At 49.7% G+C, this 16,345-nt stretch overlaps 2 protein-coding genes and 1 pseudogene across 5 annotated transcripts; all 3 read left to right on the top strand.

Annotated features, from left to right (window-relative positions):
- The first annotated feature begins 10 nt into the window (after positions 1-10).
- On the top strand, positions 11-2,593 carry POLE3 (DNA polymerase epsilon 3, accessory subunit). The gene is made up of 4 exons (XM_061426594.1): positions 11-96; positions 197-282; positions 613-731; positions 1,016-2,593. Exons 1-4 carry the CDS (start codon positions 31-33, stop codon positions 1,186-1,188), a joined length of 444 nt encoding a protein of 147 aa, XP_061282578.1. The 5' UTR covers positions 11-30; the 3' UTR covers positions 1,189-2,593.
- A 941-nt stretch (positions 2,594-3,534) lies between these two features.
- On the top strand, positions 3,535-3,835 carry LOC133253190 (small ribosomal subunit protein eS21-like; annotated as a pseudogene).
- A 2,337-nt stretch (positions 3,836-6,172) lies between these two features.
- ALAD (aminolevulinate dehydratase) lies at positions 6,173-16,109 on the top strand. Of its 4 annotated transcripts, none has more exons than XM_061426589.1 (12): positions 6,173-6,279; positions 11,373-11,560; positions 12,633-12,683; positions 13,134-13,230; positions 13,663-13,798; positions 13,905-13,988; positions 14,091-14,179; positions 14,386-14,441; positions 14,528-14,615; positions 14,693-14,779; positions 15,181-15,310; positions 15,957-16,109. In XM_061426589.1, the coding sequence occupies exons 2-12, from the start codon at positions 11,448-11,450 to the stop codon at positions 16,013-16,015; spliced, it is 990 nt and encodes a 329-aa protein (XP_061282573.1). In that variant the 5' UTR covers positions 6,173-6,279; positions 11,373-11,447; the 3' UTR covers positions 16,016-16,109. The 4 variants fall into 4 exon arrangements, with proteins under 4 accessions (XP_061282573.1, XP_061282576.1, XP_061282575.1 ...); XM_061426591.1 differs by lacking the exon at positions 6,173-6,279 and adding an exon at positions 9,525-9,583; XM_061426590.1 differs by lacking the exon at positions 6,173-6,279 and adding an exon at positions 10,505-10,580.
- The last annotated feature ends 236 nt before the right edge of the window (positions 16,110-16,345 follow it).

The raw sequence follows: 16,345 nt of genomic DNA, 5'->3' as shown, positions 1-16,345 counted from the left end.
AGGTCGCAGGCACGGTCCCCGGCCGCGACCATGGCGGAGAGGCCCGAGGACTTAAACCTGCCCAATGCCGTCATCACCAGAATCATCAAGGAGGCGGTAAGCAGCTCCAGCTGGCGGCCGGACCGGGAGCGGACGAGCGGGCAGTGGGAAACAGGTGCTGGGCCGGTAGCTTTGCTCACCCTCGCTTTTCTCACAGCTCCCGGACGGTGTCAACATCTCCAAGGAGGCCCGGAGCGCCATCTCCCGCGCCGCCAGCGTCTTCGTGCTGTACGCCACATCCTGGTAAGGCGGGCAGACTTAGTCGAAGCTTAGCTGGGCTAAAGCCTAAGGAGGCGTAAAGAGAGCCACCTGATTTGGAGTTCGTAACCTGGACCCCGCAAACCCCGATAATTATGTTCTACCTCAATGGACCGAGGTTCCGAGCCCTCGTTCTAGATCTTGAAATCTCTGAAACAAAATAAGACAATTACTTTAACCTTTTTGTATAGGGAGACTCACCGTGTCACAAATATCCATGCAGGTTTTCCCGTTCCACCTTTGGGTGCTCCTTTTCCCACCCACACCATACGCGGCAAGAGCGCATCTGACAGCCCTTAATCTTTCTTCTTTCAGTGCCAACAACTTTGCGATGAAAGGGAAACGCAAGACACTGAATGCCAGCGATGTGCTGTCAGCAATGGAGGAGATGGAGTTTCAGCGGTTCGTAACCCCGTTAAAAGAAGCTCTGGAAGGTAACTGCGTTTTCGTCTTCTTGAACATCCAAGTCGATGTTCATCCTAAATGACCTGCTCATTTAGGCCCTGAGATTTTATCAACTTGAGTCTCTTTTTTAAAAAGTCCAGTAGCAAGTATTGGATGCGACTCAAATGGCAGGCACCACCTCATTATCTGTTTGGTGATGCTAGGCAGATTATTTTTCCTTTTGTACCTCAGCTTTTCCAGTTACCCAGTTGAGTTAGCTGCTGCTGTCTGTCTGGTTCAGCCTTGCTTCCTAACCTCCTCTTTATCCTTACAGCTTATAGGAGGGAGCAAAAAGGCAAGAAGGAAGCTTCAGAGCAAAAGAAGAAGGACAAAGACAAAAAAACAGATTCGGAAGAGCAGGACAAGAGCAGGGATGAGGACAATGATGAAGACGAGGAAAGACTGGAGGAAGAAGAACAGAATGAAGAGGAGGAAGTGGACAACTGAGAATGGGGAGATGCCCCTTGGAAGGAACCACGTGAAAACTTAGTACATGTTTATGTGAAGCTTTTTCCGGCTGGGCAGAGTAGTCTTAGGCAGAAGAGCCTGAGAAGATTGAAATAAAAACTGAATTATCATCAGGATTATCATCAAAGCCAGTGCTTCCCAGACTCAGAGCATCTGAGTAGCAGAATCCTGTTTTGTTTAATCAGTCTCAAGGTTATAACTTTTTGGCAAGAGGGATTCTAAATGGCTAATTTAATTGGTCAGTTTGATCTCTTTTGTTTACATACACATATAGTTAGGCAATTGTTGACCCCCAGTTCCCTCCCTGCCCCCCAGAAAAGTAATGACAACTTCCATGCTGCCAACTGTGTCCCAAATCACAGAGGCAGTTAAGGCTCAGGAAAAATTGGGGTTTGATCACAGTCAACCTATTTGATTATACAGTATTTGGCAATACTAGCTTATTTCAAGTGATCAGAATGGCTTAGCTTTAGGAAACTACTAAAAAGGTTGACGAGAACAATGAAACCTGCTGTCTCTTCACTTGACAGTAACATGAATTGAATTTGGTTTTCTACAGACCCACTTGGCCTAGAGCCCTTCTGTATTGCCTGTAGGCGTGTAACCTGCTTGGGAGGCTACCTTCTAGGCACATATTGTTTTTAAATCCGCAGAGTAGAATTAGTTAAGCAAGGTTGCCAATGTCTTACTCTTACAAAACAGATGGTTTAGTTTTAAATGCACCTCACTGCCTGCCACTGTACAGCTTCAGGATTTGTCATCACCTCCTGGAAGGTATAAAATTCCAGGTTTTCGTGTCCCGTAGTCCATCTTCCAGATTTGTGACTATGGCTTTTCGTTTTTCCAATTCATGACAAGTTCCGAACTTTATTTCTTTTAGGCACAACTTTCTCCCTCTGTGCTTCCCACCACCTGTCTCTGTCCTGCCTCTCCTCTGCTCCCCATTCCGACTTTCTCTGTCCCTCTTTTTTTAACTTCTGCCAACCCAGGAACTTGGATGACCTGCAGTACCCAGAGTATGGGTTCCTCTGATTCCCTAGTTCTAATCTCATGTCTTAAAACTGATTTTGTAAACCTCTTTGACCCATGAGGGAAATCTGATGGTGCTCAGGAATTTAATTCCTCCCCTAACCCATCCCCTTTAACTGCTTCTAAGTATCTCTGTTGACCTTTCCAGGTTTTCTTCTCTTTCCATTTGGTGCTCCAAGCACTTTTTTGTTGGTCTCTTTAAGTTGAGTGCTTGGAGATTGAAGGGTAGTGAAGTGTAGTTTGACACTGTTGATTTGTTAAATGAATACAGTGGAAAGTTTGTTGATAATTGAGTGAAGAATATTGAGAAAATTATAATGCTTTGTATAATAAAAAACATTATTGTTAAAAGTGATGACTCCTCTATCATCTGTCTTGTTGATAACAAGAGTGCTTTGGGGGAGGACCATGGACCATGTACTATATAGTTCTTGTGGTGTGAACTGGGCTAGATCCTTGTAAATACAGGCTCTTGCATCATCTTGGACCGCCAGCAGATGTTGGTGGTTAACAGGTAAGGGTGCTGCTCTTCAACCACAGTGAGAGCTTTCCATGGCTCTGCTGGGCACCCTATACATACTAGATGCAAACATTTATTGAATCCCTGCTATGTGTCTGGCAGTGTTCAAACTGCTATCAAGTATTAACTCTTAAACCCTATGAAGGACCTAACTGCTGTTAGCTCCATGATTTCAACTGTAAGACCATATTACCTCTGATCTATATAGCTGTTTCAAAGCATTTTTCATACAAACACAACCCCAGTGGCTTTTCCTTCTCCACAGCAGAAACATCCCTTTTTTTTTCCCCCTGTTCTCACATTTATATTTGTATGAAAGACAAAGTTATTCAGTATATATTTGTTTCTTATTTCTCCCTTGCAATTTATATTGATGATATATCTCTAACAGTTAGCTATAATGTGACAGTATTACGTCTCTGGGAAAACAGCATACACTGAGTCCTTCATAGTTGGTTACTGTACAAGTTTTTTTATTTTTTTTAATACACTAAAGTGCAGTTTTTTCATCTCTAAATTGGCAGTATAATACCTATCTTGAAAGAATTTAAGATATAATAGAAGATTCTTAAACAGCGGCATATACACAATAAGGCCTTGTTTTTATCTTTTTCTCTTCTGTACACACGTTCATTTCCCTTTGAATTAACAGATTCCGAATTGGAAAGAAATCATTTTTGTAAGAAGCACTGAGATTCTTTGAAAGAATGAGTGAAACTAGGTGGGCTGGTGTCCGGGCAGGGGGGACAGCACAGGGCCCGAAACACTCACTCAACATGCAGAACGCCTGAAACTTCGTGGATCTGTATGTGCTGTGGAACCATATCATTGGCGCCAAGGACCATGCGTCCATCCAGATGAACGTGACTGAGGTTGACAAGGTGACAGGCAGGTTCAACAGCCAGCCAGTTTAAAACCTCTATCTGCAGGGCCATTCGCAGGATGGGCGAGTCAGATGACTCCATTCTCCAGCTGGCCAAGGCTGACGACATCTCAAAGAACTTCTGACTAGAGACGATCCGGGACATGGAATATCTGTTATAAATAAATAGTGAAAACCTTAAAAAAAAAAAAGAATCGATGAAACTGATAATCTTGTCTAAGATAATTAGTTTTCTTTCATACTAGTAGACTAAGAAAAATGTAAAATCTGGATACATACACAACATAACATTTGTACTCTGTGATGAAATTAAAGACTAATCCCTGTAGCTTCTGATAGACATCAGAGGCACTGTCGTCAAGTATTTGTTTTTGGAGCAGAATTCAAACTAAATTTCAAGTTTCAGTTTGCTCATTCTATGTCAATATATTCATTTCTAATTATATAATTTAATTTTTAAAATTTAGGTAATATTGATTTCTAACAAATTTCATAAAAATAGTTTAGTGGGGTCTTGGTTTTGTTTGTTTTTATTTTTATTTAGTAAGTACGATATACATACAAAAAGTACAAATAAGAGTAGAGTTTTGTAAATTTTCACAAACAACACATTCATGAAACACACTGAGATCAATAAAACAACACGACCAGCACTCTAAAAAAGTCTTTGATTTCCCTTCTCATTATTCCCTATCTACCCAGTAGTAGTCACGATCCTGACTCCCAGCACAGATTGATTTTGCCTGGGTTTCTACTTCCTATAAACGAAATCATGCAATATGTTCTCTTGTGTCTGACTCCTTTTGTTCAACATTATATTTAAGATTTATATTGTTGCATTCACAGTACTTTTTAAGAGTACTGTTAAGAGTAACAGATTAAGGTAGAATTATATTTTAATGGCTGCAGGAAGTGGAAACAGGTCTGTCAGCCAAGAATAAGAGATAAAGGGGCTTCCCTGGTGGACCAGTGGTTAAGACTGAGCTCTCAAATCAGGGGGCACAGGTTTCATCTCGGGGGGGGAAATAAGATCCCACGTGAGACATGAAAAAAATAGATTATACTAAACAGCACTAAGATCCCGAATATGGCATGGCATGGCCAAAAAGACATAGGGGAAAATATATTAAAATTTCCACCCTGTGATTACCTCTATGAGGGAGGCTTCCCAGGTGGTGCTAGTGGTAAAGAATCCTGCTGCCAATGCAAGAGACTCGAGTTTGATCCCTGGATCAGAAGATCCCATAGAGTAGGAAATGGCAACCAACACCAGTACTCTTGCCTGGAAAATTCCGTGGACAGAGGAGACTGGCAGGCTATAGTCTACAGGGCCGCAAAGGGTCAGACACAACTGAGTGACTGAACACACCTCTATGAGTTGAAGGAGTATGGTAAACACGTATTGAGAAATCCTAGTGGTGACATGGGGCAAATTAATCTCTTGGCAATTGTTTTCCCAATCTATAAAATGAAGATAATAACATAGTTGTCATCAAATGTAGATAAGTGAATGTAAAACGTATGGTACTGTCCCTGGACTCTTTAATGCACAAAAAACATTACTTTCTTTCCACCACCACCTTCCTTATTTGAACACAGATCAGAACTAAGCAGTATCATATTCTCCCAGCTTTAAGCCTCTCTGTCTCTTAGACTTTGAATATAAAGAGGTATAAAACAGGTTTGGAGTACAGATTTTGATAAATAAAACCTGAGAGTAAGTGTAATACAACCCACTGGCATCCTTCACAGATCAAAATCAACAGTTCAATAATCCCTGTCTCACTTTTACAAAGGAATTCCTTTGCTACGGTATTGACCCCGATCCTTATTTCCCTCATCATGCTACCAGTTCACTCAAGCCCCATAAAACTCACCAGATCCCTCCTGCCCTTGAATATAATCTGCTGCACCTTGCCCACTCATCCTCAGACTTTTGGTCAAATCTCTCCTTGTACCCATGATAGATAGACAGGTCTGATGCTATCAGACTTGAAGTCTTTCCAAAGTGCCCATGTCTTTCACATCACATCTTCCAAACGATGGCTCAGAGTAAGCCCTGAAAAATTACGCTGGAATAACTTTTCTCTGAAAACTTAGAGGGCAGCCTGCTGCTGAACTCAACAACTTTGAAATGCTCAGTCCGCAAAAGTGGGCTTAGTTAATTGTGTTAGGCACGATGGTGTTGTTTTAATGCCCTAGACATCTAATTATTCTTTCAACAAGCAACCAGCGCCAAGTATGCGCTAGAGTGGGAAGAGAGGGCCTTTAAACAAAACCTTCGAAGCCGGTCCACAAGCAGCACAAAACAGCACCGCCCCTGGCCCGCAAGTGGGCTCCCTAGGGCCTTTCCCTGCACCTGCGCAAATCTCAGAGAAGGGAGGGGCGGGCCCGCCAGCCCTTCGGCACACCCGATTGGCCAGGCCTGCTGACGTGTAGGCGGGGCCGCGGCCGGAGTGGACCAACCCTCAGGCAAAATGCCCGCAGGGGGCGTGGTCTGCGCGCTTCGGGGGCGGGCTGCGGGGGTGGGGGGAGTGCTGCTTCCGAAAGAGCCGCCCCGCCCCCACGTGGCCTCCGGGAGACTAAAGCGCGCGACAGCGGTGGCGGGAGCGGTGTCTCGGACTCCTTAGGGAGGCAGGTGAGTAGGGTCCGGCCTCGGGGAAATGGCGGACTTGGAGACAGGGGCTGTGGCACCAAAGTCTTGTGTCCCCAGAACCAGGTTGTGCTGTACGCCCCAAGCGCCGGCTGTGCAGCTGGGGACGGAGTCACCGTGCGACTCCTATTTGAGGCTCTTAGAGGTAGACTGTTCAGCTGCAGCGGGGTTTGGGGGCGGGGGTGGTCTCTGCGTGGCCATTGCCCTTAGAGACCCGGGTCTGGGCTCCGAGTCTCCTCTGGGGTCCTTTCCTTTGGAAAGCCCCACCGGGGCTCTCTCCAGTTCAGAGCCGGAGGTGCCTCTCAGGATGCAGGAGGGCGGTGCAAACAATAACAGCCGCTCAGTGCTACGATTGCTTGTACGTTATCTGCATTGGCCTATTCCATCTTATAACAGCCCACTGAGGTCGGTTCAAGTCCTTATTTACCAGATGAGAAAACTGAGGTCTTACAGCTGAAAAGTGAGAGAATTTGAACCCACATCCACAGACTCCAAAACCCAGACGCTTAACCGTCGTGCTACCAGCTTCAGCCGGGTTCACAGTCACTGTTCTGCCTTTTCCCTCCCTACCCCCTTCTTGCAGAGCTCTCCAGGAGCCCGCCTCTGTTGATAGGCTGCTTTGAAATCTATACTTAAAGTTCCAAGGGTAGTGGTGGACACTGAAGAATTCTTTGCTGGAGACCTACCTGGCTTCTAGCCCCGTTGACCCTCTGTACAATCTTGGACCAGTGTCAGCCCAGATTACCATCATTTCAGTAATGTAAGCAGCGTGCTTTAAGGAACCCCCTTAACCAGTATGTTCTAGGAGTTTGGAACTGGCGGATTCTCCTTTTAGCTCCAAATAGCTAAGCCCAGATGAGACTGGGCTCTTCAAAGTCAAGTCAAGGCCTGGGTCTCCTTCTCTTTAAACCCCATTCCAAGTCCTGGGGCAGGCCGGAATAGATATTCAGGAAATGCAGGTTGAATAAACAGGCAGCCAGGCGGATCCTTTTCAGAACTGCCTACCAACTGGGCCCTTCTGGGGCTTTGGATTTCTCAGCCCTGAGCACCTTTTACCTAGCTGGCTCTCCTGACTGTCTCCTCCCCCTGCTAGTGGCAGAGCCAGCCTTCCCTGGCAGCAGCTTGCAACCCTTCGTGCTAAGACCGTAGCCTCTGGAATCCTCAGAGGAACACAACACGGGGGCATCAGACCCAGCAGCTCTTCTCAGCTCCTCCTGGTGGTGGTTCTCTAGGGCCCAACTTAGGTTACTCTCGGGTGGGAGAGGTTACCTTCCAAGGAAGGAGACATTTTCACAATCAGTCTGAAATTTACTTATGCCTCAGTGTCCCCTCTTCCATGAAGCCATCCATCCTTGATTCCCAGAGAGACAGGTCCCTCTCACAACCCTCTACTGAAGTATCAGTATGGTGATGGTTTCTCCTCTACCATATAAACTGCTGGAAGGCAGGAACCCCCCACTTCAGATATCCTGGAAGACCCTGTGGGCCATCCAGGTTTGAGGGAATGTTCTCCCTTCTGGGTGCAGAGGGCACAGCTGTGAGGACCCTCCTGGAGGTCTAGTCAGCTCACTTCTGCTCCTGATGATAGTAAAAGTAGCAGCAGCTACATGTATACGTGTGGCTCCTTGTGCCAGGCATGTACCTCTTCACTATCTCTGATCTTCTCTGCAGCTTTGTAAGTTAGATAGTATCGTTCTCATTTCATAGATTATGAAGTGAAGATTCTGCAACCTTGCCCAGAGTGACACACAGACAAGACCTGGGACTGTTTGACCCTGAAACGTTGTTCTTTCTGCACTGCCTGCTACAGCCTGCCAGTTAAGCTAATGTGTTCTGAATCCCATGGTGACTTGCCCTTGTCTCTGGTGTGGTGTCACAGGATTTGAGCTGTGGCTTACAGGCTCCCTTAATTTAGGAGAAGGGCCTCTCCCAAGTTTGTGACAAATCTTCCAGTCTTTGAGGGTCTTTGGGGAAACCAAAACTTCCATCTGGATTTGGCTCTGATACTCAGGGGGTGGTGTTCTGCTGCACAAATGTTTATTAAGCTCGTATGTAACAGGATGACTGTGTGTGGGGCAGGTAACAGGGCACTTGAGTGGAAGCCAGGTCAAGCTCAGAGCGGTACATGACTTGCCGTGGCTGTCAAACAACTCCTGTCGCTTTCTGCACCCTGCTTCCACAGCAGAATGTGAGAGATTAAACAGGATTGGTGATTTCAACTCTTTTAATGTTTTCAGCACTAATACCCATTTCTCAACTTTCTCTGAAACCTAAAATTAAAAAAAAAAAAGCAGATAAAAGTGAAACTGCCCTAGTAAAGCCTGCCCCTTACCACTCTCACCCTCCTCCCTTGCCCCCCACCCCTAAAACCCCCAGTCTTCTCTGGTAAATTGGGACTGCAGGGCCCTAGGCAGCCTGCCCTGTTGCTTCTGAAGGCATTTGTTCCTTCAGCAGCCTTCTAAAGTAGATGCAGATTTGAGACCAGTGGAATGCAGTTTTGAATTCCAGAAGCCTGGGGCCAGCTGCCATTGTTGTTGTTGTTCTCTGGAAAGTAAGTTAGAATCTAGCTTCAGAATGTGATGTGAATGACGTTGAGCAAGTCACTTGATCTCTCTGAGCCTCCGTCTTCTTAGCACTAAAAATTAGGACAATTTTCTGCAATTACATGAGATAATATATGTGTGTAGTGTACCTAGTGCAATGCCCAGTACATGACACACCCTCAGTATTTTTTCCTCTGATATCCTGCACCTCTCCAGCCTCAAGGCAGAGATAGTATAGGCAGAGAGACTTCTGCTGAATCAAGTGTTTATCAGTAGTATGGGGTATAGTAGGCTACACCCTGTAGTCATTGTCTGCAACAAACTCACTCACATTCTGGCTCAGTCACTAACTAGCTGTGTGGTCTTGAGCAAGAGACTTAACCTGTCTGAGCTGGGCTAATCCTTGGCAGACCTGAGAGCAAATCTTGCACAGAATCGGTGCTCAGGACTTTGTATCTTCTGAACGATCGCTCATATGGGGGTTGGGCCATCTTTGGGGAGGCCTGGCTTGCCCTGGGTCAGATGATGTGGCTGGCCCCAGGGGTGTGGCGGTGAAGTGGAACCTGTGTGGCTCCCGATAACCCCAACCCCACCAAGGAGGAGGATCAGACAAAGCTGGCCCCAGAGCTAGCTGGGAAGAAGCCAAGGGGGCCTGGGAGAACTGGGGGGCAGAGGGAGGGGAAGGTATCATCAGTGTACTTAAGGACCACCCTCCCACAACCGGCCTGGAGACTGTGCAGCTTTGGGTAAGTCCCTGCCCCTCTCTGGGCCCCTAGGTCCCATTCATACAAGGAGAGATTAGTGGCTCTTTGTTTTCCCCCCAGCTGGCTGTTAGGCACTTCCAAAAGGAAGTGTCTAAAACACAGCTCTCCACCTCCTCTCTCTGCAAGCTCGGCTCCCCACCGCCCTCTTCCTGCCTGTCACTGGCTCTGCTGTCCTCCAGGTCAAGCAAGCTAGAGCTAGAGCATCCGCCCCAAGAGACTGCCTCTTGGCCGCCTTAGGACGGCCCCTCCTGCCCACCCCTTTAGCCCCACAGCCTCTGTCCTCATCTACTCCTAGTTGGCTGGGCTCCACTAAGGCTGCAAGAATGATCCCTGAAGCCAGGCTCTGACCAAGCCCCTCCCCCACCCCAGCTCAGAAATCTTCCCGGACCTCATCCTGGCCACCCCCCACCCACCCCTAGCTCCTCTCCTCCAAACACACATCCTCAATTGCCTCTTCAGTCCTCCCAGCCATCCACACCCCGTCCTCCTTCCCCACCCCGGCCCCTTCCTTCCCTTCCGGAGGGAACGTTCTCCCATTTCCCTCTACCAAGCTGAACCCACTCATCCTGCAAAACCAACTGCGAGTCCTATCTTCTTCCAACAAGCTTCTGACCTCCTGACTCACATTGGGAAAGTCCTGGCTCATTCACAGTGGGCTCGGCCTCTCCGAGATGCACTCAGTCTGCCCAACCTCCCACTACAGCAGTGCCAGCTGGATGAGAAACCACGTGTGCGAGTGCCCACTGTGGCCTGGCACATAGTAGGTGCTCAAGAAACGCATCTTAATGCCGCAGCTTTCTTTTGTCTTACACCTCTTTTATTGTTTGGTCTTACACCCCTTATTTGGCATTGAGCGCATGTTGTCTTTGTACTTCATGCAATTAAATGTTTACTGCGCGGCAGAGTGCCGTGGGGAGGCAAAAATGAACTAAGCGTGGACCCTGCCCTGCAGAAGCTCTGCCTACAGGGACGAGATAAGGTAGGTCCACAGAGAGCTGTTACGTAAGAGAGACGGATCTGGGCGAGAGGAGACGGCACAGAGGGACAGGGAAGGAGGGACTGTCTCGTGGAGAGCCTGGTCGGATTTGGGGGTGGGGGAGTTGTGGAAAGAGGAGCACAGCCTCCTAGGGAAAGAAGATGAACCAGAAGGTGGCCAAGTGTGGCAGGTGCTTGGGGAGCAACATGAGGCTCTCTGGCTGGAAAGGACACCCGTGGCCACTCCCAGGGGTGTCTGTCTGTCTGTCGGACACTGCCATTTAATCCAGTTCACATGTATCCTACATGATAAGAAGTCCATGGGCCAAAGGGTTAGCAGTGCTTTTCTCTAGAGGCAGAATTACAGAACATTTTTCTCTTTCTGCTTATCTGTACTTTTCTGAAATTGCTGCCACGCCCACGGATGTCATTCATGGAATAGACAGAGCTGAAGTGGTGGCTGCATCAAGGATTCTCGGAAATTCATGTCCAGTCCACCCCAGACTGATTCTTTGATAAAGTACAATGAAAATAAATTATTAGAGACATGTTTTTTTTAAAGAGAGACGGTGTAAAATACAAATCCAGACTTTATTTATTTATTTTTTCAAATCCAGACTTTATTAGATTCAGCTTGCTCTGGAAGTTTCTGAAGGCCCACTATCTTGTGTCTCCTTACCGTGATGCAGACTGGCAGGGACTGATGAACCCCAGTAGCACTGGGTCAGAGCCTGGGGGAATGTGACCACCTCCTGGTACCAAGGACCATGTCTCATGTGCCTCCCATTGTCCCCAGAGCTGAGCACACGGCAGACCCCCTGGGAGACCTCAATTCCAACCAGCTGACTCTCCTGTGCCCCCCGTGCCCACCATGCATCCTCAGTCAGTTCTGCACAGCGGCTACTTCCACCCACTGCTCCGCAACTGGCAGACAGCCGCCACCAGCCTCAGCGCCTCCAACCTTATCTACCCCATCTTTGTCACGTGAGTCCCCCAATGAGCCAGGTCTTTGATCCACAGGGGGTGGGTTGAGGGGTGTGTGTGTGTGAACAGAACAGGTGTCTGTGTTGTAAGGGGTAAAGTGAACTGTCAGCTTGGAGCTCAAGGTATTGGAAGTGGCCTATGGGTTTAGGACAACCATCTTTGAAAAAAAACAAACCTTGAAAAGAATACAGTCCTTCTTGTTGGAAAATAAAAATAACCCTTGCCTGTCACCCTGAGTTTGTGCCATAAGACAGAAGTTGAGATCTTCTGTAGGTTGTACATGTAAAAGGTGGTGGTCATCATCATTCATGATAGCACCTGACTCTTATTGAGGGCTTAGTGTACTCCGGGTACTACTGTGCTAAGCACCTATTGCTAAGCACCTATAGATATTACCTCATTGTACCCTGACAGTATTCAGATGAGAAAAATACGGATATGATCCCTTAGAATGTCATCTCCACAAGGGCAGGAATTTCTGTCTCTTTTGTTCACTGTTGGATCACCAGCCCCAAGAACAGTACCTGACACATGATAAGCACTCAATAAATATTTGTTGAATGGGGAATTCCCTGGAGGTCCAACAGTTAGGACTCCATGCTTTCACTGCCGAGGGCCCAGGTTCATCACCCGGTTGGAGAACTAAGAGCCCACAAGCTGCACAATGCATCCCTAATATAAATACATACACTTGTTGAATGAGTGAATGAATCGACCCACAATACGGATCAAAGAGAATATCCTGTGGTCAAGGTCACCCAGGCAGTAAGTGACCGGGCTAGCAACCAAGGACCTCTGACTCAGAGTCCACGTTCTTGCCCACTTGATTCCTTCCTGTGAGTACTGTTCTTCTAGCACAGTTGCTTGTTGTCACTTTATTCTTGTTGTTCCTGTTATTATTTCAGGCCCTGGGCTTGGCCAGGCAGGGGAACCAGACACTGGATCCCATCCTCCTCCCACCACCTCCACTTCCATATCCCTTCCCAGCTTCCCAACCATCCCTCCCACTCACCCCCTCACTGCTGGCCCTTCCCACAGCTACCAATCCATAGCCCATCCCCGGCTCTTGCAGGGATGTTCCTGATGACAAACAGCCCATCGCCAGCCTCCCAGGAGTGGCCAGGTAGGAACTGGGGTGGGGAGGGCAGGGTTATGATGGAGGGAGTGATTTCACAGGTGGAGGTGCCAGGAAGCTGATGCAGACCCAGGAGGGAGACGATCTGGAGAGGCTGACTTCCCATCAGAAGGGTTTTCTCGGGGGCAGAGTTGCTCCACAACAAAAGAGGCAGTCTGGTGCCTATCACCAAAGGCATCACAGCAGAGGAGAGTTGAAGTTCAGATGGGAGCTCAGTAACAAAACCTTGAAGGAGTCTTCCAAGCTGAATCCCACAGCTCTGCCACTTAGGGCCTCGGTTTGCCCATCTGTCTGATGGGTGCATTCCTGCCCCACCCTGTACTGTGAAACTTGAGCCCTCCTAATGCCATCTGCAACTTGACTCTTAACAGAGGCACAGACCAGATGGGTGGGGGGACCCTTGCCTGGGCCCTGCCTCACTTCAGCCTCTGCACAAAGGTACGGTGTGAACCGGCTGGAAGAGATGCTGAAACCCCTGGTGGAAGAGGGCCTGTGCTGTGTCCTGATCTTTGGTGTCCCCAGCAGAGTTCCCAAGGTGATGAGTCAGAGGAGGAGTCAAAGGAAAGGGTCGAGGGGGGGCGCGGATAAGCTGAGGTTCCACAATGACCACACCCTCACTCCAGCCTGGTGCTGGTCCCGGGCTCTGCTACGTGGGGCCTCAGCTTGCCCATCTGTCTGATGGGTGCGTTCATCTGTCTGATGAGTGGCCTGGGGCCACCAGTGAAGGAACACAGTCGCTGCCCTGGAAACAGCAGCCATGTGGCATCAGGAAGCTAAGCAGGGCTGCAGCTCTGAATGGGCAAGTCAGGTCTCCTGTACAAAGTGGGAATAGTCCTCCCCAGGCCTCCTGGTCCAGGGGCGGTGGTGGTGATGAAGGAGTGGGCTGGTCTGCTCTGACGGCCGGCCACCGTGCCTCCCTAAGGCTTCATATAACAGACACACCGCGTTGTCCTTCCCCTGCCGCTAGGATGAGCGGGGCTCCGCAGCCGACTCCGAGGACTCCCCAGCTATCGAGGCCATCCGTCTGTTGCGCAAGAATTTCCCCAGCCTCCTGGTGGCCTGTGACGTGTGCCTGTGTCCCTATACCTCCCACGGTCACTGCGGTGAGCTCCCGCCTCCCACCAGCCCCGTTGCCACCCACAATCCCGCTGAGGTGGGGATGTGCCGAGGCCCGAGCTGTTCCCCCAAACCCAGCTGTTGGTCCTGCAGGGCTTCTGAGTGAGAATGGGTCATTCCAAGCTGAGGAGAGCCGCCAGCGGCTGGCAGAGGTGGCTCTGGCCTATGCCAAGGCGGGTGAGTAATCCCCCAGCAGGGATGAGCACCCCCAGGTCAGGGAGGCGGCAGGGTGGATAGAGGAGGATCCCAGAGTTCTGAAGGCCACCCTCTGCCCTTCAGGATGTCAGGTGGTGGCCCCGTCGGACATGATGGACGGACGCGTGGAGGCCATCAAGGAAGCTCTGATGGCACATGGATTCGGCAACAGGGTAGGGGAGGGGTGTGGGGAGGTGAGAGAGCCTGGGCCAGACCTGCCCCTGTGTCTGCTCCCCACATGGACGAGCAAGGCCCAGAGCTCCAATGGGCCTGGGACACAGGCTCTTCTTTGGACCTGGGTCCTTCCTCTCCTTGTCACTTCACCCTGGGACACGTGAAAAGGGCTGGCTGAGCCAAGACCCCTGTTATCTCCCTGTAGGTATCAGTGATGAGCTATAGTGCCAAATTCGCTTCTTGTTTTTATGGACCTTTCCGGTGAGTAGGAATGGGTGAGGGTCTGCTGTTGAATCCCTGACCTGCTAGCCCAAAGCTGGAGCCCACCTGGTGTCTCTGCTTCCCAGGGACGCGGCTCAGTCGAGCCCGGCTTTTGGAGATCGCCGCTGCTACCAGCTGCCACCCGGAGCACGAGGTCTGGCCCTCCGCGCGGTGGTGAGTGAGCCCCACCCAGCCTCTCCCCCTGTCGCCTCGCCTCCCAGGCACTGCCCACACCATACCTCATCTCTTAGGACCGGGATGTTCGGGAGGGAGCAGACTTGCTCATGGTGAAGCCAGGAACGCCCTACCTGGACATCGTACGGGAGGTAAAGAACAAGGTGAGAACAAGGGTGTCGCCACCTAAGACTGAGTCCAGATCAGGTCAGTCCTGGCTCTGTACACAGTGTGACCTTGGGGAAGGCATTTTCTCTTTCTGGGCAAGAAGGGCCAGAGTTGGGGCTGGGGAGATGAGAGTGTATCCACAGATTCTGGGACCTTTGATCGAGGGAATCTCAGAGTTGGAAGCAATCTGCCCAGGAACTGGAACGCTCCCCCACCTCCCGTATCCCATCCCTGCCAGGGAAACACTGTGGGCCTTTGTGCCAGGGCTCGGGGGAGCCTTTGAACAACTCAAGAGTGGGCCAGGCTGCCAGCAGCAATGACTCAGGTCTCGTGGCAGGGAGGAAGGGACACCCGGAGGCACAACCACCCTGCCTGTCCCCCACTGCTTCCCCAACAGCACCCTGAGCTCCCCCTGGCTGTGTACCACGTTTCTGGAGAGTTCGCCATGCTGTGGCACGGGGCCCAGGCCGGGGCATTTGATCTCAAGGCTGCTGTACTAGAGGTCATGACTGCCTTCCGCAGAGCAGGTGAGCATGCAGGAGTGGGGGGTTTTGACCTGGGCCACAGGGAACTGATAGGCACCTTGCCCAAATAGGGAAATAAAGTTAGGGGACAGCCTGGAGTCACCTGTCTGGAAATGCCAATGATCTAAACAGACAGGCTGGGGAAGGGACATGAAACTGCGGGGCAGAAGGTGAGCAATGAACCATGCAGAGCCCTCAGTTACTTTTTGATTTTGAGATCTTGGGCAAGTCACTTCTCTAACTTCAGTGTCCTTGTCTGTAGACTGGGGATAAGACAGATGGTGCATGGTCATCAAGGGGATTAAATGAGATGCTGCATGTAATTGGCATATGCATGTCATTTCAGAAATGAGAGCTGGTTTTGTTGGTTAGGCACACGGCGTGGTGGGGGAACTCACAGCTTGCCTATTTCCCCCACTGTGCAACTTTATACATGGGCACACTGAGGCCCAGAAAGAGAAAATGCCTTCCCCAAGGTCACACAGTGTATAGAGCTAGGACTGACCAGAACTAGACTCAGGTCTTAGGTGGTGATACCCTGGGGCTGTGCCTCTTCATAGTAGCCTTCTTACCACCCCAGCCCTCACCTCCCACAAGGTATTTCCCAAGCTGATGCCCTGCCCCACTGCCCGCTTCTTTCCCCACACAGGTGCCGATGTCATCATTACCTACTACACACCTCAGCTACTGCAGTGGCTGAAGGAGTGATGGAGAAAGTGTACCAGATTCAAGAACTAGAACTTTTCCATTCCTGAGCCTTGGAGAAGTGAAAACCAAAGTAAACGATGCTTTTAGAACTGTGCACTCCTGCCCTCTTCCTGCTTATGTGCTGGCGGGTGCCTGGAAGCCCTGGGTGGTTTTTGCCAGCCTGCCAAATCTTCCCATTTGCAGCCACATCCTCACTGGCTCTCCCAGGCTTCCCAGCCCCTCCTCTGGGTCAGTCCTGAAGCTCACCTCTGCCAACCCTGCTCCTTCTTCTGGGGCTGCTTCAGCTGGAAAGCCACCAGGACTCATGGCATCAGCTCAGTGGGGTCTGGG

Source organism: Bos javanicus, chromosome 8 (assembly GCF_032452875.1).
Source record: "Bos javanicus breed banteng chromosome 8, ARS-OSU_banteng_1.0, whole genome shotgun sequence".
NCBI classification, from domain to species: Eukaryota; Metazoa; Chordata; class Mammalia; order Artiodactyla; family Bovidae; genus Bos; species Bos javanicus.
This window is presented reverse-complemented; position numbering and strand designations above follow the sequence as displayed.